This window comes from Cucumis melo, chromosome 11 (assembly GCF_025177605.1).
Source record: "Cucumis melo cultivar AY chromosome 11, USDA_Cmelo_AY_1.0, whole genome shotgun sequence".
Taxonomy (NCBI): domain Eukaryota; kingdom Viridiplantae; phylum Streptophyta; class Magnoliopsida; order Cucurbitales; family Cucurbitaceae; genus Cucumis; species Cucumis melo.
Window position 1 is genome coordinate 24,384,252 of NC_066867.1, and position 23,619 is coordinate 24,407,870.

Sequence of the window (23,619 nt, forward strand, 5' to 3'; positions counted from 1 at the left end):
TAAGTCACATTTTTAGTTCTCTTATTCTATTCACTTAGGGATAGCTTAAGTTGAAGAGAAGAAGTCTTACTTAATGGAAAGTCTAAGTGTTTAATGAGTTAGCTCTATGATCGTTTTGTAATCACGAGTCTATAGATAAGTACATTGTTGTATCACTTAACCAGTTGATATTAGTGAATTATCTTTTCTTAGACACTTTGCGCGCCAGACATAGGTGTTGTTATACTGAATTGGATTAACCAACTCTCATGTGTTCTTTTGGCCTGTGTTCTTTTGTGTTATATTCACTGTTGTTATTATTCTTGTTAGGACATATACTATGTGACATCTTAATTCATAGTAAAGGACCATGTTTACATAATTTGAACAAGTTTGTTGATCAACGTAGAACCAATGTATACATAGTAGAAATCAGAGCATGTATGGTTCAAACTATTATATATATAGTTATATGATAGTATTTTTTGTCAAAAAAGTTTGTGGTAGAATTTTCTTACTCCTACTATATTAAATAATTAGAGTATATTTGGAATACATTTTCAAGCAATAAATTTAAAAAATAAGTTGTTTTGAGAAATAATAATGAATTTTGCAATGGAAACTACCTAAAATTGGTTTTGAAAGAAGGATTTATAAAATAAGTTGGTTTAAGATAAACAATTGAAACGAACTTTTAGAAAAATGGTTTTTGAGTGTTTAATAGTTAATATCTACGTAATTTGTATGAGAAACTTCGACCACTGTCCACCGTCCAATTCTAGTTATCACATCTAGTGATCGTCATTGCCAGCTCTAGCCAACCTTCGACAACACCTTTGCAACCACTATCGATCAACCTTTGGTAGGTCATCAAAAGCAATTAATCTCTTTCTACCATCTTAGATGATTACCTTTGGCCAATTCCAGCCACTAGCAATTCTTTTTTAATAGTTCAAAATTAATAAAAACACTTTTAATATATAACAAACTAAATGAAAAAATATTTTGAAAATGAGTTATCAAATACATATGTGTTTTTATTTTAAAAATAGGACTCGGGACTAACCTTCTTCTTTTAGTGATTTGTTTATTTTATAAGTGCACAGTTTATTGCTTGTAGTTGGGTGAGTGAGGATGTAGCCAATTACTTGGCTCTATTTTAGTTCAGGGGTGTATTTGATTATTAGCACTTGGGAGACTTTAATTTATAGCCTAGTGTCTAATAATTCATAATTATTGGCCTAGACATATTATTTGGTTTCACAGTAATATTTCTAAACACTCCATTGTTTTGGTTGGCTATCCATAACCATTTGTAGACTCCTTGATCATATTCATCTAGACCCCTGCTGCCTACTTCGTGTGTAATTTTGGTGTGAAAACTAGAGATAATTTTTTTAATTGTCTGTTTATTAAGGCAATTTGAGGTGACATGCTTATGTGGGGTCGATCTTCTCATAGGATCTCCTATTGGGCGATTAAGCTTTTCAAGATTTTTCAGTATAGCCTTAAGGATAGGTTTCGAAGCAAGGTTTAGAGATTTGTTTGCCATACTTTTGTTTACCAGTTTTGGCTAGCAGAGTTTGTATACTTCCAGGTGCTTTGTATAAGATTACTATTGAGTTTGTCAATGTTTTGAGTCTTTTGCATGTTGTTCTAATTGGTGTGGTCATTTGCCTGTGAGAACCCAGATGGTCTTCTGACCTCTTTCCTTTCTTTTTCTCTCTTTTTTTTTTTGAAAAGGAAACAAGGTGTATGCCCTACCACTAGAATTTTATTTCAAAAGAGAAGTACAAGGGTTGGAGAAAAGCACCTAGGCGTTAATTGAGAAAAGCTTGAATATTTAAAGCTATGGTGTGTGGCTTGTAGTCTTTAAAAAGTTTGTGTCTACTACACCATAACCCTATATAGTTACATGAATCTTCCCAAAAGGTCTAGCAGGCTTTCTCTGTTTATCTTTGAATATTCTGTTGTTTCTTTCCATCCAAGTGCTTTAGAGAATAGCAACTGCAACTTTAAAAAGTATGATATTTCATTGGCTGTTCTGTCCAAGTTGACAAATTTCAAGGCACAGAGATTTAACTTTAGTTGCTCTGAAAGGATGATTTGTGTGACGGAGTAAGCGGTTCCAAAGGAAAGCAACAAACCTGCAATCCAAAAGGAGGTGGTTTGTCTCTTCATTTTTTGAGTTGCAAAGAGTACACCAATGTGGGTTTAGACAGGAGTTTGGGTTTCTCTTTTGCAGAACCTCTATTGTATTGACTCCTGCATGAATAATGAACCAATAGGTTCATAAAGTGATGTTGATCAAAACCTACGGTATTGAAATTGTTTGCTATAATTAAAGAATTCTTGACCGAGACAATGGAAAATTGTCTAATCCTTGCTAAGACTCGAAAGAGCCTTACTTATTCCTTTATTAGCACAAGGGGTAGGTAGAATGCTTCTAATCTCATCCCGAGTTTGGATTTCTTTGGCATTAGAGGGCCTTTTGGGATTTAAGTTCAACTGTTTGTTTGTGTTGTCCCAAACATCTTTGATTGATGCATTTTTGATTGGTAGAGGGCATAAAGCCTAGGAAATTGGATGGACAGGGGATTTAATGAGTGCCAGTTGCTATGCCAGAAGGATATGAGCTCGCCACTATTGATATCCCATTTATAATGGTTTTCAAACAAACTGAGGCCTTTGACTATAGATTTCCACTTGGCTTTAGCGTTGCAAGTTTTACTTTCAGTGGGAATTGATCCAATATGTTTGTTGTGATACTTTGCTTGAACAACTTTCCTCCATAGGGCATGTGGTTCCATTTGATATCTCCATGACCATTTGCAAAGAAGAGCAAAATTGGTTATCTTCATATTTGTGATACCTAAGCTTCCTTGGACTTATAAATTTTGACCAATTGATTAGATATAAGCCTTTGTTTTCTATGGATCCTTTTCAAAGAAAGTTTCTTCAGTGCTTTTCGATTTTTTTGTACACAGAGATTGGGGCCTTAAAAATCGAAAGTTAGTAAGTGGCCAAGCTGTACAAAGAAGATTTGATTAAAGTAAGTCTGCCTCATTCGGATATATGTGAACATTTCCAATTGTTGAGCTTCTTATGAACTTTTTCCTCCACATTCTTCCAAAAGTCTTTGGATTGAGGTTTACCTCTTAATGAGACTCCCAAGTATAACGCAACTTCATTGGCATAGTTCAAGGAAACATTTATAGGAAAGATGAAGGATTTTTATGATTTATGTTGAGTCCGGAGGCTTTTTCAAAAAGAGTAATAGCCATAAGGAGGTTTCGAAGGAACATATCATTATCTTCCACAAACAAAAGGATATCATCAGCAAAAAAGATGTGGGAAACGTTGAAGTGTTGTTTGAAAGAAACACCTTTAATCACATCAATTATCTCTAAATGCTTCAAAAGTCTGCTCAGATAGTCCATTGCAAGAACAAAGATGAAGAGAAGATATGGTCTCCTAGCTCGATACCTCTATTTAATGAAATCCGGTCGTATGGTTTCTCATTGATAAGCATCAAATATTGAACATTGCTAATGCAAGAATGAATCCAGCTTCTCCATGCAATTGGGTAATTCTTGACCTTTAGCATATAGTCAATAAAGCTCCAACTAATTCTATCGAAAGCTTTTTCAATATCTAGCTTAATATCGAAACCTTTCTTTTTACTTACTTTCTAGAAATCAATTGTTTCGTTGGCCATAAGGATTGCATTCGTGATTTTTCTACCTTTGACAAAAGCAAGTTGGTTCTCACTGATCATATTAGGGAGCGTGGGTTTGAGACAGTTTACAATTGTCTTAACCAGAATTTTTTACAGAGAAGTGGTGAGACTTATGGGCCTATAGTCCTTAGGCAAGGCAGGTGCCAGTCATCTTTCTTGGTAATGAGAGCAATGAAGGTATCATTTAGGTTTTTATTAATGATACCATTGTTGTGGAAGTCTCTGAAAACCTTAAGGATGTATGCTTTTAGGGTTTTCCAGAACTTTTGTAGAATTGTATAGGAAAACCATTTGAACCTAAAGCTTTACTATTTTCAAAGGAGAAGATCACTAATTTAACCTTATCTTCTTCAAAATGGGTATAGAGAGTGGCATGTGAAGAACTGTCAATTTGGCTCCAATTAAGATTCACAATAAAAAAAGTGCTCTTTGTTATACCAATTGAATAGATGTTTGAAGTGGTTGATGAAAGTATATGCAATGGTGATGTTTGTGCCATGAGTGAAACCTTTATCATCTGTGATCTTAGGTATGAAATTTCTCAGTTGTCTTACTATATAAGCTTTGGGAAAATATGTCGTATTTTCATCCCATTCCTTTAGCCAAACCCTTTTGGCTCTTTGAGCCCAAAATTGGGCTTCCTTGAAAGTGATTTGTCCAAGATTCGCTTTAAGGGATAGTCTTTTGTTACTATTAACTTGGTCAATAGGGTTAGACTCCTCCATCTTATCAATTGCATTTATTTCTTTGATCAAAGCCTCTTTTGTTTTAGCAAAGTAGTTATTCTTTTCCTTTTCGCAATTTTTCACTGTTTTTGAAAGGTTCTTAAGCCATTGGATGAAAACAAAACTTGGATGTCTAGTTTGGTTGGTGTATTTCCACCAATTTTTCAAGTTCCTCCTAAAGTCAATTTCAAACAAAGAGTTGGTGTTAAGCGTGAAAGGAGTGGGACTCCAATTTAGGTCTATGGATTCAAGAACAAGAGCAAAATGGTCTGAAGTAGTTCTGGAGCAGTGAGATTTGAAAGATAACTCCTAATTAGTGTTGTAAAGAAACCTATCCAGCCGAGATAGAATAGGTTGTAATCTTAAATTTAACCAAGTGTACTTGTTGTTTCTAAGAGGAAAATCGATGAGACTATATAATTTGATGAAAATTGTTCATTGGCTTTATGTTGTGATGAGCTGGGATTGTTGAAGTTGTTTCAGTCGCCCATCTAACAACGTTGAAATCTCCCCCTATTAACCAAGGTTGATTACCCAAGGCCTGTAAATTATTCAAATCTATCCATAATTCTTCTCATTTCTCCTCTAAGCTGGATCGTAAATGGTCGTGAGCCACTGATCAATTGTGTTGTTGGTGATTAGGTTAACTGAAGGAGAGTGAAGACCAACTAAATGATTTGCTATTTTGTGCCTTTGATCATCCCACATAATCAAGATGCCCCCTAAATTGAAAGTTAAGTTTTCCATTATCCATTTCGTGCTTAATTGATTCCACAAGTATTTAATTATAAATTTTGTTGTGGATTTAAGTTTGGTCTCTGTAAGAATAACAATATCGGGAGAGTAGCAGGAAATAATAGCTTTTATTAGAGCTCTTTTGGAGGGAGAGCCCAACCATCTAGTCTTCCATGACAAAATTTTCATTTGATTCCGTAGTTCCCTATGGGTACTTCACCCTTAACTTCATCAGTCGCATTTGAATTATCAAGGTTGGAAGCACTTGGAAAATCCATCTCATCCAAAGAGGTGAGTTTCAGTGTATTTTCCTTGAGCCACTGTACTAACTGCCTTTTGAAATCAACATCGTCTTCTTCACCAGTTTCTTTTCTCTTTAGGCTTTTTTGATCCCCATTTAGCTTTTTTCTGTCTTTCATCAAACTTTTTGGCCATCGAGCTTCTGGTAACTCTTTTGTTGTCATCATTGGTTATATTTTGATAGAGAGGTGTCTCCTTGACAAAATCACAGTTAGAGAGTCATCAATCTCTTCCATTGTGTTTGAGTTATATATCTCTTATGGATTTGGTTGGATTAGGCGAGGTAGACTCCCAAAATCTACTATGAGATTAATCTCTTGATTATTAGACTTTTTTGGACTTGGGGTAGCTTGCAATAGTTGGATTTGGAGACACGTCATGGATTTACTTTTAACTCTATATTTCTTTGATGGAGTTCTCTTTCTTCTTAACTTATCCCTACTGCCTTCATTAATATCTTTAGGTGGATTTCTATTGGTTGAAATATTCGATGGAGGCAACTTGGGATCATATCTGAAGCATTTAATATTTGGAGATGAGAATGTGACTTTCTTTTGTTTTGATTTTGAAGAGTCGCAAATTTCAAAATGGTGCATTAAAGGATTTTTGCCTTTACTCAACGTATCATTAATAACTGTCTTTGGTGAGTTAATCTTGCCAAGATCTTGATCTCTCGAATGGGCATGAGTTAGAGATTTCTTGAGAAACTGGAGAAATATCTTCATTATTACTTGCAATTAAAACCTCTATCATGTCAGAATTTATGACCAAATTCTTGTCGGAGGTTGGATGCTTCGATGGCAGAGCTTCACTTCCGATGAACGTAAATTGCTCCGCATTAGGGTTGAATTCATCAAAATTAGTGGCAGCTTGTGATTTGAACGTCCCATGCTTCCTCAAGTTTATTTTTATCAACCATTTGCCTTGAGTGTGGGAAATAGTTTGGATAGTGAAGTTGTCACCCAAATCATTTGTTATACGGATGCATGTAGAAAGGAGGTCTGAGTAGTTATATTTAATATTTATTTTAGCTTTAATCAGATTCAGACCAAGTTTTATATTAGAATTCATCTGAAGAAAACCTTCACAAACATTTATGATTTGAGAGAAAGTTTTCATATTCCACAAATAGAGCAAGATACCTTTAAAATTTGTTCATCCTCCGTAGCTTGGAATAAGTCTTGGTCTTACATGGGAGGTGGGGGGGGGGGGACCACATTTCAAATTTTACTGAGTAGTTACCAACGGTAGACTAGCCCCTATTATTACAAAGAAGCTTTGGTCTCTCGGGATCTTAAAAATGCACAAGAACTTTATCAGAATAAAAGGGTTTGTAAGAAAAACCTTTGTTCAGTTGTTTCCATAGATGGCTCAAGATCTTATTCCAATTGTCATGAAAGAAGCATCTGGTCACTGCTAAAGCATTTTCTAGGTTCGAGCAGCTTTTGGTATTAATCATCTTTGTAGGTCCTGTTGAAGAGATGGAGTCTGAGGAATATTGAGAGGAGTCACTATCACTAGAACAACTTTCTAACAGTACCTTTGCCTAAGATTTCCTCGAGGAGTTAGAGTCTGAGGATGACTGCGAATCACTGGACTTTTTGAGCTTGCATTCTTTTTCCACCGGTGGTCTTGTTCTCGCTTCAACTTCTACATGTGGAGTTATCATTGATAAGAAAGAAAACCAACCGCTTTTCTTTGTACCTTCAGGGATAAGAATATATGACTTTTTGCTCTTATAGTTAACCTTGAACACTCCCACAATATTGCTACATCTATTTTTATTTTACGTACCCAAACATAATGATCTTCATACCTTGTTTTAAAAAAAAATCTGTTTGTGGATAGGGTGAAAATAAAAGTCTTGAAAATACTTCTGAACTGGTCGAGGGAATATGTTGTAAACGAAATAGAGAAGGACATGTGGACTCCCACCTCAGTAAGCCAAAATTGTAGAGAACTAGAATATTTGTCCACTGATAAAACATATGCCTTTCTTTCTACCGAACATGATCTTGGGAGAGACTTGAAGTACGTCGTTTTTGGAATAGAAGTAGACAGGTAGCATAGAAAAGAGTGGTAGAGGAAAAAGAGAATAAGTACATATTTAAAAAGAAAAATGCCTAAACAAATGCATTGAGTGTAGTGGTTGTAAATAGTGATTAGGAAGCAAATGGGTTGTGCCTCCATTCTTTCCACTAATTGACAAGTCTGTGCTTCAGGGAAACCGATAGGGAGAGAAGATTGTAGCGAGGAAACATCTTTAATCATTGTAACTTGTGGGGTTGAAAAATCAAATGGGACGAACATAAAGAAGATACAAGATCAAGGAATACAAAACATCGAACAATAGTTTCTAATTCAATGACTCAACAACCTCAATATTCCAAGGAAAAACAACAAACTGAATCAAAGACAGAAGGGACACTACAAGAGACAGGGGTACTCCCGAAGCCAAAAAACGTCGCGAAAATGAAAAGTACGTCGGGAAAGGATATCCCGACGTACAACAGGACGTCGGGACAAAGGCGTCAGCAAAGGTGGCGTCAGGAATACCTCTTTTCCGATGCACCTTATGCCGACGCACCTTGCGGTGTCGGGAATTCCTCTTTTTCGACGTTTTTTTTTCCGACGTTTCATTACGTTGGGAATTCCTTTTTATATATATATTTTTTAATATTTTATTTCTAATTTTTCTTTAAAATATTTTGCTCAAATATTTTTCCGACGTTTTGGATTAAATTAAAAAAATGAATATAAATTAAAATAAATTAAGAAATATACAAACACAAATTAAAAAAAATAATTAAAATTAATATTACGAATAAGTTCACTACAAAAAATATAGTTCTCAAAATAGAAAAAACACAAACATAAGAAAAAGTCTCCCAACGAGGTGCGTATGCGCGTCATTCTACACCTTCGGTCCTAAAAATGATATAAAAATAACTAAGTTTAGTACATTATCATATATTGTAAAAACTTAAGAATAATAGAGACATATACGTACTGCAGAGCTAGGGATCATGTGGTGGTCCCTGTTATGCACAAGTTAATTCTTCTATCATCTTTTTCATGCTTTCCACTTGTGAAGCTAATGCTTGGTGATTTCTATCTTGTACTTCAATCCGTTCCAAAGCTTCATAAAGTATAGCTTGTAATTAAATCTCATTTTCTGTGGACTGCGAAGAAGATGTCGACGAACTGCTTGCACTCACCGTTTTGTGGGCCTTCGGCTTGGGTCCCCAATCAAGGCCTTTTGAGTAGCCTGGTCGTCTACCCAACACCTGATCGCATATCTCATCCTTAGAGAGTGGCTGACTACCCTCTGGGGTAGGCTGGGATTAGAGTTCCAGCATTTGATTCTACAACAAATTTAAAAACTATGTTAGGTAACGCGCAAAAATATACAATGGAAGTGGATAATTAGTAAGGGCATAACTTACATGCGCATCCTCGGCGGCCTGCGACACGAATGTCCCAGCTCGAACGTGTGTTTCCCGGAATAATTCCACAGGATCGACCGACTTCCCTTTTTTCTCAGCGACCTCATACTGTCGTTGTAGAAACGACTTGGACCCGCTACTATGATTGTAAGGCTGCTTCTGTCTAGCAGCTTTGTTCGTCTGTGATTGCTCCTGCATTAAAACAATTATATTGTTTATCTATATTGTTTATTTCTTATACATATTAAAACTTGTTATCATAATTAATCATGACAAATACCTGGAATGCACGGCTGATATAGTGGTCACAGAGGAAGTGCCAATTCTCATCACGTCCAACCAATGCGTTTGGTGGGTTGACACGAGCCTCCTCCGGGTCGCTGTACTTTTTGAAATGTCTGTGATAGTCGGTCTCAACTCTTTAAAAGTCGTGAGCATCTGATGCTCAATAAACCTGTTCATTGCTTAATCATTGAAATCAAGCATAAAAAATTGCTACACATTACAAACATAACACATTAGATTGGTTAAAGTTAGATATGTTTCAAATTAAATCATATATAAATGTGTAGTGCATTTAATTACCTGGAGGTTGCCCTTGACGACCTCAATGTATTCTCTCCCAACGTCCGCCCACTTAAGACAATGGACGGGAAATATCTTTTGCACGCATATGCCTATCGTCTGGTTAAAGCGAACGACGTGTGGGAAAATGGGCTTCTCCACTACAGGGGCGATCATCATCGGAATGTGCCAATTTATTGCAACGTGGCGCTCTAACTCCAAGAGTCGAGGCTGCGCACGTCTCCTAGGAGTCGGAGTCGCTTGTTGAGAAGAAGATCCTGCTCAATAAATCGATAATAACATATAAAGTTAGAAAAAAGAATTCTTAGAAAATGAAGTTAAAATGAAGAAACTTCTTAGAATCACCCGTATTGTCGCCCACAGATGGCAACCCTCCCGCGATGTTATCTAAATCGTCCTCAAACTGGATGAACATATCGTTCGTCTCCATAAAATTTGATCGTCGATATGACATAATGGCTGTGGACATAAAAAATAAACATTCAATAAGCAAATACGAACACATAGCTAGAATCAAAATATATAAACTAGATATAAATATGTGGGTATGTGGTTTAATTTGTCATTATAATTCGTCATCGCTTGTTTGTGATAAGTGTTCATCCACATCATCGATGAAGTCGTCAAATGACATGACGTACAACCAGTCTTTCAACGATTGTGGGATCAACGTCATTTCTACATAAAGTGTCATCCACGATGTGGTCATCACTTGATGGCTTACAAAAACTTCTAGTATATTAATATGGTCATTCTAAACATCCTCCACTTCTGGCACGTCCCATATATGCTTATTTTGGATGACTTTCACAACTTTCCAATTGCTACCATTTTTTGGATCATCTACTTAAAAAACATGACGTACTTGAGTTGCAAGAATTACAGGTTCCTCCGCGTACCAAAAACGGGATGTGTTGAGAGATTTATAGCCTACTTCAACGTGTGTTCTTTGACTTTTGTTTCCGTCGGTGTCATACCACCGACACTTAAATAGCCATACATTTCTTCCCAACGGATATTGTACGTGCGACACTTCGTCCAGAACACCGTAGAAATTATTGTCGCTAGTTCCACTTGCATCACTTTTACCAATGACCATTATTTCACTGTTTTGAGTAGTACGTCGGGAATCAAGTTCAATAGTGTGAAATCTTACACCACCTATGATGCATCCATTGTAACAACGAACGTCAAAGGATGGGCCCGTCGGTAGTGAGAAGAAATCATCAGATAGGTTTGCAGACTCACGCAGTTCTAACAACTGAAATGAATGTGACAATCATTATAGATTTCTCACATGCTTAAATACGTTAGTTCGTACATGTCACACTTAAATTTGTTATATACCTGTGCTCAAAACCATTTAGGGAATGCCCGTTTATGTATTTTATACAAATCCATAGAATTTTGAGCATGTCGACGTTGGAGCCTCAAATGTTTACATTTGGCTACTCCAATCTAAATGATTTTTTTTTCAAGATTCTTTATACTCAATCTTTTATTTTTTTTACACGATCATTTATATTTGGCTACTCCAATTTAAATGATTTTTTTTCAAGATTTTTTATACACGATCTTTTAGATTTTGCTAGTTTGTTATATATAGTTAGTTTAGATTTGGTTACCAAATGTAAATGCGTAAAAAAAAAAAGAAAAGAAGAAAGACGATAGAAAGAAATCGCAGCAAAGTAGAAAGATGATGGAAAGAAATCGAAGTGAAAAAAAATGAAGAGGTCAAAAAGAAAAACGATGGAAAGATTAAACAACATAAATAAATAATTGAAAAATAATAAAAATGATGGAAAGACGAAATCGCAGAGGAAAACGAAATAACAAAGGAAAATGAATCGCGAGGAAGAATATAAAAATGAAAGGGCAAACTTGAAATATTTAAAAAATGACTAACCTTATGAAATTTGTTACACGGACCGTAAATAGTTTATAATTTTGTTACATTTATGTAAGTTTTTCTATTTTAAGATCATAAGGGAAAAATTTAGCTAAAGTGGATAAGCCTAAATAATTTATCTATAAATAACTAGACCTTCTAAACTAGAGAAGAGAAACTAAACCAATTCAAAACCAATTACGATATAAAATAATAGTGTAAAATGAAAAGACCACTGACTATTCTTCTACTCCCCAATTCATTTTTTAAAAAACGATAAACAAAAGATTACTTTAAACCTTAGTGTCTCAAACCTAATCATGTCTCTTTCTACATCTTATAAATTGTCAAATTTTTAGGAGTTTCTTTCCATCCAAATAATATAAATTATTATTAGTTTATATTTTAAAGCTAAACTATTGTTTTTTGAATATTGACTGTGTTTTGGATATGATTACTCATTTTAATCTTTTTTTTACCATATAAACATTTTTAATCATTATATTAGAAGTTACTGATGTTTGGACTATTGGGACAACTTCGATCTAAAAATTAGGCTTTTAAGGCCAAGGACATCTCGAGAGACACTTGGGAGTTTCAGGTGTGTTCCTAAACAAAAAGTCAATTTCTCGAATGTTGGGTCAATTTTGTCAAGCTCGATCCATATCACAAAAGTGTTGGAAATACGGCAAAAAAGTCTCACGTCGATTAGATTAAATGATGATCTTGAATATATAAGTGAAGACAATCATCTTCTTTAGTATGAGAGCTTTTGAGATGGTACCAAAAAGCAAATTTACGAGAGTCTATACTAAAAAGTAGACAATATCATATAATTGTAGAGATATTTAGAGGGTTTGTTGTTGTAATAAGTAGAACGAATAATAATTTAGTCGAGCTTGTACTGGCTCGAAACTTGCAACCTTAATGGGACAACACAAAGTGAACATGTTCGAAATGTATTTCAACAACATCATACTATAAATGTTTTAATTCCTACACCTTTAGGGCTAAGAAATAGAATTCTCAGTGCTTAATTGAACTCTTCTATTAACTTAAGTATTAAGGTGTACTCATCTTTGGTACCACCAATAGGAAATTGGTAACAAAAGTTTCACATGGAATATTTAACGGACAACATAATATCGATGTAAACAAAACCAATGGTCGTGAGAAATGAACAATATCATACCATCATAATTGTAGAAAGTTATGGCATGTTTAGGGAAAGAGTTATAAAGGGAAGGGTTGGACTATGTATCCCAATCCTCGTTTGGGAGAAGGGTTATCATAACCCTAGACCCCATAATCTCCCCCCTCAACCTTTACTCAACTCTTTCTTAACCCTCCCTTGACACTTCCTCAACTCTTCCTTAATCCATTTTTTTTCTCATTTATAATTTTTATACTTATGAGTTTTGGTAATTTTAATCTTTTTATTTTAAAAACACGACTTGTTTTTAAGTTATGAATTTGATACAATTACATAATTAAAGTTTTAATTTCTTCCTCTACTATTGAATTAAGTAATTTATTGTGATTACAAAAATTTTAATTATCTTCAATCAACTCTAGGTTCTAATTCATATCATTGTATTTTGTTAATTAGCTTAAATATCTAAGAAATTTCTATTCAATGGTAAAATTTTAACAAACTACCATAAATTGATTACAACAATTAGCAAATTAACTATAAGCACTATTTGATTAAATTAAAAATTAGTGGGGCTGTCATTCAATAAATCTATTATTTAGAAGTAGTTTGTCTATATTTTCTTACTTTCATAATGTTAACACATTAAATCTTTTGCTATAGAGATTGTAAGTTCATGAATTTTTATCCAATAATTGTTACAGAATGATTAAAATAAATATTTTGAAAGTATATAAATCATCGTTAAAAAGAATAAAAATTAAAGTTAATATAAATTAAATTTAATATTTTAAAAGTAGACTAAAATAAATTGAAGAGAAACCTAAAAACTAAATTCATTGTAATTTTCCATGAGAAAACAAAACTAGAGTTGGTAAAAACTAGTTTATTTGCACTTATTTACATGTTTCCGAGTTGCATTTCACATTCATAAAAATCAATTTATTGAAACGTAATTTATACTTAAAAATATTGAACATGAACATTGTAGTTAAATAAATTAAGGTAAATTATTTTACAAGAACTATAACGATTTGATAAATTAAATATATGAAATTCGTGTTTTGGATTTAGAATATGAATTAAAAAAAATTATTTGCACGTAATGATTACTTAAAAAAGGTAGAAAATAAATGTTATATTTAAAGAAATTAAGACAAATTAATTTACGAAACCTAGGACGATTTGGTAAATTAAGTATTCGAAATTTGGTGTTGGATTTATAGTATGAATTAAATATATATATATATATATATATATATATATATATATATATATATATATATATATATATATATATATATATATAAATTCCATAACACTATTTACATAATCCTTTCTTCACACATTTTATCATAACACTTCCTCCATAACCTTTTTCCCACACATCTTATTACAATACTTCTTCTACAATCCTTATCCGAAACATATCTTATCATAACCTTAAATTTATCCTAATACTAAGCTTATGGTAACTCTAATTCTCTGTAATCCAAAACAACCAATTTTATAAGAAGCAAAGAATTAAAGAAGTCAAAGTTGATTGGTTGTTAGTAAAAAATAGTTGGGGAAGGAAAAAAGAAAGCGATACAATCCAATAGGTTATGGACAAAAACATGATAAGAAATAAAAGTCAAAGTCATCTGGTCAAAAAGTCGTGAGATTATGTTTTATTTGAGACCATTAATTTGAGTAAAAAACAACCAATTTTTATTTAAGATGGAGTAAGTAAAACTAATTTGTTATTAGAAAAGAACCACAAATAAAGAAATAGAAATAATAAAAATAAATACAAAGTGGCCGGCTTCTTTTAGCCTCTTCTTTTCCTTCATTTATGAAACTTTCTAACATTTTTAAATTCTTTTTCTTTTTAATTAAACAAAAATTTCTAAAATTCTTTGCCGGCCTCAACATTATTATTTTATATATACATACATAATGAAACCCTACATGTACATAACATACATCCTTTTTTTTTTCCTGCAGCTTTTAATCTTTCTTTCTATAACTAATAAACATATAACTAGAATTGGCTCAATATTTGCATAAATATATGTATACATATGTAATTAATATATTAATCACACTACTTTAATACCAAAACAAAAAATTTCACTTATGTTATCAAAGCTATTATAGATAAAATTTGTATATATTTTCGGTCATCTTTTCTCATTTACGATAACTTTCTCCTATTGTATGTTTACCTTACCAGTGAAAAAGATCATTTCAGTCAAGGTTAATTAGAAAATTTTATTTTTTAAAAGTCTCTTGTTAAATTAAACTTAAATATTCTTAAGTTTGTGGGCACTACGTTGAAAGTTGACAATCAAATTGAATGGGAAAGTGTTCTGACTTTAACAAAAAGATATATGAAGGCTAATACAATATATCATGATTAATAATTTTTTTTCTAAAAAATTGAGTTAATAATAATTGTTTAAAATATGTGGAATAGAATACATGAATATGAGAGGTCTAATACAAGAAAAGTCAATTTTTTCCATTGCTTTCTATATGCTCCACCTTTTGTGGGCATGAAATGTTGACATGATATATTTGTCAAATACACACATATATACTCTTTTCTTTAAGTTAAACCTTCGGATTCGGAAGAATTTTGATTTAGTTCTAATTTGAAATGAATTAAGTGTTTGAATAATATGAAATGTTATAGATGATAATAGATCCGACAAAAATTTGCACAAGGCTAAACAAAGATCAGAACAAATAAGTCTAAAATGAAATGGACTTGAACTCGAATAAATTCTAAGCCAATTAGACATTAGACTAATTAAGTTTATAATCCCAACGTGTTTGGAATTAAGAAAAAAGTCATATCGGGTGTTTCCTAATCTTGATAGAACTAACATCAACGTACCACCTTAGGTCAATTTTCCAATATAAATTAAATATGTCATTATATCTCTTTATATAATGTAACTTGTAAGCTCATTCTCATACTTTTTTCAGTTTTGAACAATCGTTTTATAAGTCTCAGACTTAATCGTGAAAATGTATATGGCAAACATCACACTCATATATAAAAGTTATTTTTTTCTTTTTTCTTTTGTAAACTACACATACTTCTCCACTTCAAACTAAGTTTATTGTTAATTGGTCAATGTAAATGTCAAATACATTTTTGCAGTTTACATTTTAGCATACAACACATAAAGCGTAAACGGAATTTGAGATTGAAATTTTGTTTTATTTTTTTTCTTAAAAGTGATTGTTTCAAAGAGACAGATTTGGTCAGATTTCTAAAACTTCAAAGAAAGATGTTTTCAATTTTGCTCCACGAAAAGTCAAATGTTTCTCTATGAAGTTTTCTTCCATATTCAAGAAAGTCAACATCAATACATAATTAACTCAAATGTTTAAACCTTATTTGCTAAGTTACGCTTAGTTAATGGTATAGATATCATCGTTATCTTTGGACATAAGAGGTTCAAATATCTCTCATTATGATCGTACTTGTACTAAAAATATTTAGGCTCACTTCCATAATTATTTGTTTTTTCTTTTAGCTTTTGAAAATTAAGTCTATAAATACCACTTTCATTTTTAAATAATTTTTTATCATTATTTTACTTTTTTATTATTTTTTTTATTTTCCTAAGAATTATTCTAACTCTTTACTCGAAAAAGAAGCAACACACTACTAAAGTTGGGAAGGAATAAAATTAATACCAAATAGTTACTAAAACAAAACAAAGTCTTAGGTTTCTCTATTATATATTTGTTTGCCATTTCTTTTAATTAATAACAATAAATTCCAATGTTTCAATGCAACATTTTTTATCCCAAGTCCTCTAATTAAGCATACTAAAGGGGGGTTTTTTTTTCTCCGTTAGCAGTGTGCTTTAAAACTAATTTAAAGCCCAGATCAAATCATATTTTTGATTGATTTTAAAATTGTTAATTCACCTTTCTCAGATTTTAAATCTCACTCTAAAATATATTTAATCACTCAAACTTAATTCAATGTATAATTTGACATTTTTAAATATATATATATATATATATATATATATATATTTTCTGTACTATTAAATCTGATTTTATATAACCATTCTCAAACGTCTATACAACAAGGTCCTTCTAATATTATTTAATCACGAGACCGACGATATTAAAGTACTACAAGAAATTGAATTTTTAATGGCGTACAAAAAATGTTACTAAAACAGAAAAAACATTTTTAGGAGACGTCGTGACATTCATCACTAAGATTGTCGCAATATCTGCATAGCTAAAAGTTTCAGCGACGCAATAAATACGTGCCACTAAATGTGTGCTGACATTTGCACGTTACTAAATGCTTAGTTTTAGTAACACATTTATTGTCACTATTTATCTTTTACACAGTGACATAGTATATTCATCTCTAAAGATGATGTTTTAGTGGCAAATAATGCTGTTTCTTAAGGTTAATTTGTAACCGTTACAAACATCTTTTGCAACATATTAAAATCAATATTTAGTGCCACTAAAAATTACTAAAGTTTTTTAGTTTAAAAAACCAATGCATTTCCGATGTTATTGAAAGCGCCAGTAAAAGTATTTTATCAAATAAAAAAATAATATCAAATTTACTATATAAACATGTTATAAAATGTCAAATAATAAAGAACTATCACTAGGCAACATGTAATAACACCAACTTCATCACAAGAAGTATATGTCAAGAAACTTCGATAACTTCATAAAGAGTTCGAGTAATGTCAACCTAAGTTATAAATATGAAGTTACGTTAAGTAAATGGATGTACAAAGTTAGTTCCAAAAGTAGTGTGCATATAACGAAAATTCCTACGAGTCTTGGAAACATGAAATGATCTTTCCTAACAAAATTATAGGATACCAACCAAAATTCTTTTCATATTCATCCAAAGTCAACATCAGAATCTTGTATAGAAGATCATTTGAGCGTCAAATCTGAAATATGTAAGCATTAACAGAATAAATAAGTAAAATATGTAAGCAAAAAACGAAACTTAGGCACTTTAAAGCATGATGATACTACTTAGTATGATCAACTCAAACATTCTAACCATAATTGGGGAGGAGGGGGGAGGGCATGTCTAAATCAAAAGCAACAAACTCCATAAGGATTTACTCAATATGATTCAACTTAAACATTTTAATTCACAATTGGGGGGCATGTCTACATCAAAAGCAACGAACTTTATAAATTAAGATTCAACTCAAAAAACGAAACATAGGCACTTTAAAGCATAATGACACTAATCAATATGATTCAACTCAAACATTCTAACCACGATAAGAAGGGGAGACATATCTAAATCAAAAGCAACAAATTCCACAAGGGGCTGTTTGGTTTGTGGGTAAAGAGGTTAGAAATGGGTATGGGCTTACAAAGTCCACATGATTCGTTGATGGGAGGATACTTCCCAGCTGAGTTTATCATTCAACACAAGGGAAGGATTTCCAATCATGTCGAGAAGCAAGGGTTTGTGATTCCCACCCTCAACAGGTAGTTCTTCTTCCTTCATCGATCAACCATATCTTTTCTTCTCTTCTTCTTGTTTTTTTCTTTTTAATTTTATTTTCACAATTTTTCTTCTTTCCTCAACGGTTGAATTGTTCCTTATTTAATCTATAATAAATTCCCTTCTATGGTTTCTTGTTCTCCAGTACGTCGTCACCGAAAGCGTCACATTGGTTTGATTCTCTCTCTCTCTACTTCCCTCTCGTTCAATTCCTAGTTTAGGGAGAGCAACAAAAGCTTTTCACGACTAATTTATTGTTTTGATCTTGTTTGCCTGTGGAGGATGATTGGGGAAGTGGGAGTATTGTTATTGCTTGTGGATCTGTGGATCAACAACTTTAATTTCGTTTTAATTTGAATGATTTGTTCAAAATCATTATCATATTTTGTTTTCATTAAGTTTTAAAGGAGTATTTTGTTAAACGATCGTGTAGGAAGTTAAATGATTGTATGGAAAGTTAGCAAATCGTGCAAGAAGTAAACAATCGTGTAGAAAGCTAAACGATTGCATAAGAGGGTAAATGATTGTATAGAAAGCTAAATGATCGTGTAAGAGGTTGAACGATCATATAAAAAACTAGACGATCGTGTAGAAGGTTGTAGGGTACAAACGATCGTGATAACATTTCCTACACAACCAAATAAACTTATAATTAATTCGTAGACATCTTATTCCATGCATTATATATATTCCAAAATATAATTTATTCCTAGCAATGTTATTCCCATTCTTGTTCCCTCAATCCAAATGGCCCCTAAAGGATTCAAGTGAATATGATTCAACTTTTATATTCTAATCACAATGAGAAGGCGGAGGGGGGCATGTCTAAATTGAAAGCAACAAACTTTAAAAGGATGAAGGAAAATGAGACACGCGCATCAAAAAACAGGAACAATTTTACTCTAATTACACCTATACAATTTAGGAATTAACATGCAAAAATTACCCTAAATGAATAAAATTAGGGTTTATCGAATACATACCTTCGAAGCCTCCAAATCCAAGTGTTTATCCACTATTCTCCAAACTTAGAATCGAGTTGTGGGGACCCAAATGGTGAAGGATTTGAGAGAGATATAGAATTTTGTGGTCAAACTAAGTGTTGAGAAAATAGTAAAAATATTTTGTAAATTCAAGTTACAAAAATTTTGCAAAACTTTTTCTTCACTTCACCTAATTACATGCAAAAATGCATGTATTTAGTTCACCAAAATGTCAACACTTCACATTCCACTAACTATTAGTGGAGTTTAGTGAGTTAGGTGTCTTCATCTTATGTAGCCACTTTTTTCACTAAATATCGTGGAACAATGAATTTCTTGTAGCAAAGCTACATAATTTTATGTCAACGTATAAAACTCTCTCACCAAAATGAAAATTGGGTATAGTCGAAATTAATCAAACCCAATATATCATAATCATATAGGTAACCCCTGAAAAGTGCAAAAACTTCTTCCAATTTTGGGGGATGATTTTAATTTATTTACACATAATACATGATGGGATGAAGAAAATCAAGGATGATGATGAATAAAATTAGAAAAATCTTGGTTAAGTAATTGAAGCTTGTTCCTATCTTTGTATCCAAATAGATCAGTTGCATCTCCATCAAAATTTGAGTAGCTTGATGGTGATGATTCTTCAATTGTAGATGAGGAAGGAGCTTCTTGTTCTTCAGAAATGGAGCTAAAATTCATCATCATCATCAATGGATTATGGTTGTTATTATTATCATTATTGATTATAGGCTTTTTTTCCTCAAAATTAATTAAGGAAGAGCTGAAGCTTATGTAATTGCTTTCATTATCATAACATTCTTCACTATATGCATTGGCATTATTATTATTCATTTCTCCAAATATTGAACCTCCATTTCCTCCTGCTATCTCCCTCCAATTTGGTGCATATTTTGTACTTGAAACACTTCTTTTGAATATTCGACACAGTGTCCAAATTTCCTGCAATTAATTCATATAAATACACGTAAATATTAATATATATACAAAATATTATAAATATACATGATTAATTCTTAAAAAATGATGATCTTATGAGTTTAGAGTATGAGAGTTTATATATTAAACACACACCAAAAAAAAAAAAAATAATTACTAGGTTAAACAACTATGAACTCAGAAACTTAATACAAGAGAGGAACTTTTGTAATATTATGGAAGAAGTGTAATATGTTCTTATAGAGGAACAAATTCTTGTATGAAAAAACTTGAACCTGCAGAGAGAGGAACAAATTCTTGTATGAAGTTTAGTTCATATATAAGAGTAATTTTGAATTTGTTAGAAAACAAATTTCTCAGGTTCAAAATAATTTTGCATTAAAAACGTGTTTGAGATTGATTTATAAAGTGAGATATGTAGGTGTGCCTACTACTATACCTCAATCTCATATTTTGCTAGAAAAAATTTGAGAAAAAATGAATTTAATCATTTAAGATCGATGTACTGTGAAACAACATGCCTCTTAAAAAGTTGAACTTTTATCGAAATTTAAAATTAAAAAAAAAACGTAGAAACAAAAAATGATATTAGGAAAGAGGTTAAAGAAAAAGGATATGTGATGTTGAACTTACAGCATCTTGAAGTTTATTAGAAGTAGTAGTGATTCTTCCAAAGATAGAAGAAGTAGTAATGTGAGGATTAGGAAGACGAAATTCATGCATCATCCACTCAGTTTTAGTGCCTCTACCAGCATTTCCTTTGTAATAAACAAGAGTTTTCTTAAGACCAATAATAATATTGCTTCCCTGTGATCCATTATAAATTGCTTTATCAATTCCTGTTGCTTTCCAAAATCCTGATCCTGTTACCCTATTTGGTCTTATACTGTTCTTGTATTTTTTTCCTCTTTTGCAAAAGAAGTACCATTCTTTCTCTCCTAAATTATTACTCCCATCTGCATTCACATTACACAATTATTAGTTTTCATTTATTAAAATTAAAACATGTATATTTAATTTCGTTTAAATTATGTGTGTATATATAGTTCAATGAACGTATAGAAAAATGACAAAACAAAGGAAAATTAAATAATATATATTGAATTATGAGTACATAGGGGTTTAGCTAATTAAAATATTATATGAACACGACAACTGTTCATCAATCATATTTATCTTAATGTCTCCGAATAACTTAAAAGAAGCAAGCAATCTATGAAAACCTTGGAAACAGATCTAATAAACCTTTGGAATAGATCTAAATTGCTTTGGTAATTGTATTTCTTATATCTCCTTTTTTAAACTACAAAATTATAGATTTTTTTTTTATTAATTATAGTAAATTATACTAATTTTTTTTGGGAGAATCCAACACAAGATCATATGAAAGTTTTATCTCTTGTTCAGATAAATCCAAGATCAAAACTTCAGTGTTTTTTTTTTTTTTTCTTTTATTGAAACTATGATGTATAAGGTTAGTCTTTTCAAATCTTTAAACTACTTTCATATAAATAAATGAATGCAAAATTACATCTTTTTAAGAAAAGAAATCTTGAAAAATTTAGCTCTTGAGATTAAACCCAAAATATATTATTATACTTAAAAGAATATACTATGAAATTATGAAAGTACTTTTTGCTTAAAATCATTAAGCTAAACCTATATAAAAGTATGCAAAATTAAATACGTTTCAACAAAAGGATAAAATGAATTTATGGAAGTGAAACATATAGGTATGAGAGAGTAATTGAATCATACTAGGAAGATCCCAAGGATTATGCTTATAGATATCAATGGACTTGATGAGCTCGGTACCGATCACCTTTTTATCGACCTTTCTCCGGAGATAAAATCCGACGAGTTCTTCATCAGTAGGGTGGAATCTGAACCCTGGAAGTGGGAATTGATAATCATCAATCTCAGGCTCTGCAAACATTTTTCTTTTGAGCAATTGTGAAGAAGAGGGGGGAAAAGGACTCAAAATGAAAGGAGTTTAATTAGACAAAACTTAAGTTAAAGTAATTGGGATTAGAATTAGAACCTTATATTTATAGGGTTATGGAGATGGAACCTGAGGTGAAGGTGTGGAGTGTGTATTAAAAATGTTAGAGGAATTTTTTTTTATTTGACTACAAAATTATAAATTAATACAAAATTAAACAAACCCCTTTAATTTTCCTCCGGAACACCATGTTCTTGAAACCCTCCAAATTGGTCTTTACAAAATATTTAATATTCTTTTGGAGTTTAAAGTGAAATTATGATCTACATATACTATTAATACTGATATATATTTGGCACTTAGTCTATTTTTAGATTTTGTTTCTTTTGAGAAAGTGGTTAGATGTTTCCTCTCTTTTTTTAGCTCAGTAACCCATATATCAAGGGGTTTTTTTTTCTTTTTTTTTTTTTTATCAACTTGCATTTTTGTATTCATATCTTTCTTTCTTTAATAATGATAAAATTTTTACTATGGTAATGCACTAAAATATCTCGATTAAGTTAATACATATTTATAATACCCTTATCATAAAAGTAATCAATAAAGAACAGGGGGAAATAGGGGAGTACATGAACGAAGCTGAAATAAGAGCAATGAAGGCTAGGGAGAAGCCCCATACCAGGAGGAAAAGAGACAGAGGCCGTTACATAAACACAACCAAATTAATTTCCTATATTTGATTTACACTACTTGAAGTACTGTTATTGAAGGTGTGATTATTTCTTTTGAGCTAGGTAGACCAGCAAAAAGCAATCGACGTATTGAAGATGTTATAGGTTGTTTCTTTTGAGTTGACAAGTTGAAGCCAACCGATGTTTTTGCAAAGGGTGGCAATGTCATGTGCGTTGAAATAATTTCACCAAAATAATATTGGTTGTAATTGGCATTATGATAATTTCTCTTCTAAAGTCTATATATATGCTCCAAAATGAATATCCAAAGCCATTCGCAAAGGGGAGGAAGTGATTCTAAGACCACCTTTACTTTGTGGGGCCACATTTTGTTTATTTATTTATTTTTAAAAGAGTTAAAAGGATTGATGGAAACTAACTATACAACAAATGTAGAAGAGTGAAAAAGAAAAACACAACTAGCACGACATGAAAATCATTATATTTCGATGCTTCTTTAGCACGTCAGAAGATGAAGCGTTGGGAGATAAGGGTCTCTGTCAATGCAGTAAGACACATCAGAAGATTGACTATTCTCCATCGCTGCGTGTAACACGTGAGGAACTGTGTGGGAATTCCCAACGCAGTTAACTAAACATCAGGAATGCCCACACAAATATTTCTAACGTGCGCATGCATGCACGACATCAACAAAAAGGAAACATTTAAATTATTTTTGTTTTTATCTTAACACCATGCATGCACATGTCGGGATTTTGTGGGTATTCCTAACACCATTAGTTGCACATAGGGAATGCCCACACAAATCTTGAGGTGTGCATGCAGGACGTTGACAGAAAGAAAACATTCAAATAACTATTGTTTTTATCTCGATGCTATGCATGTAAACGTCTGAAGTTGTGTGGGCATACCCAATGTCACGACAAAAAGTAGGGGTTTGCCTAACGCACACATGCATCAGTAAA

At 32.1% G+C, this 23,619-nt stretch overlaps 1 protein-coding gene across 1 annotated transcript; it reads right to left on the reverse strand.

The window, feature by feature from the left end:
- Positions 1 to 19,500: 19,500 nt before the first annotated feature.
- Positions 19,501 to 22,029, reverse strand: LOC103496302 (transcription factor JUNGBRUNNEN 1-like). Its single transcript, XM_008458110.2, has 3 exons — positions 21,779 to 22,029; positions 20,654 to 20,976; positions 19,501 to 20,023 (listed from the first exon to the last, which is right to left on the reverse strand). Exons 1-3 carry the CDS (start codon positions 21,954 to 21,956, stop codon positions 19,580 to 19,582), a joined length of 945 nt encoding a protein of 314 aa, XP_008456332.2. The 5' UTR covers positions 21,957 to 22,029; the 3' UTR covers positions 19,501 to 19,579.
- Positions 22,030 to 23,619: the final 1,590 nt, after the last annotated feature.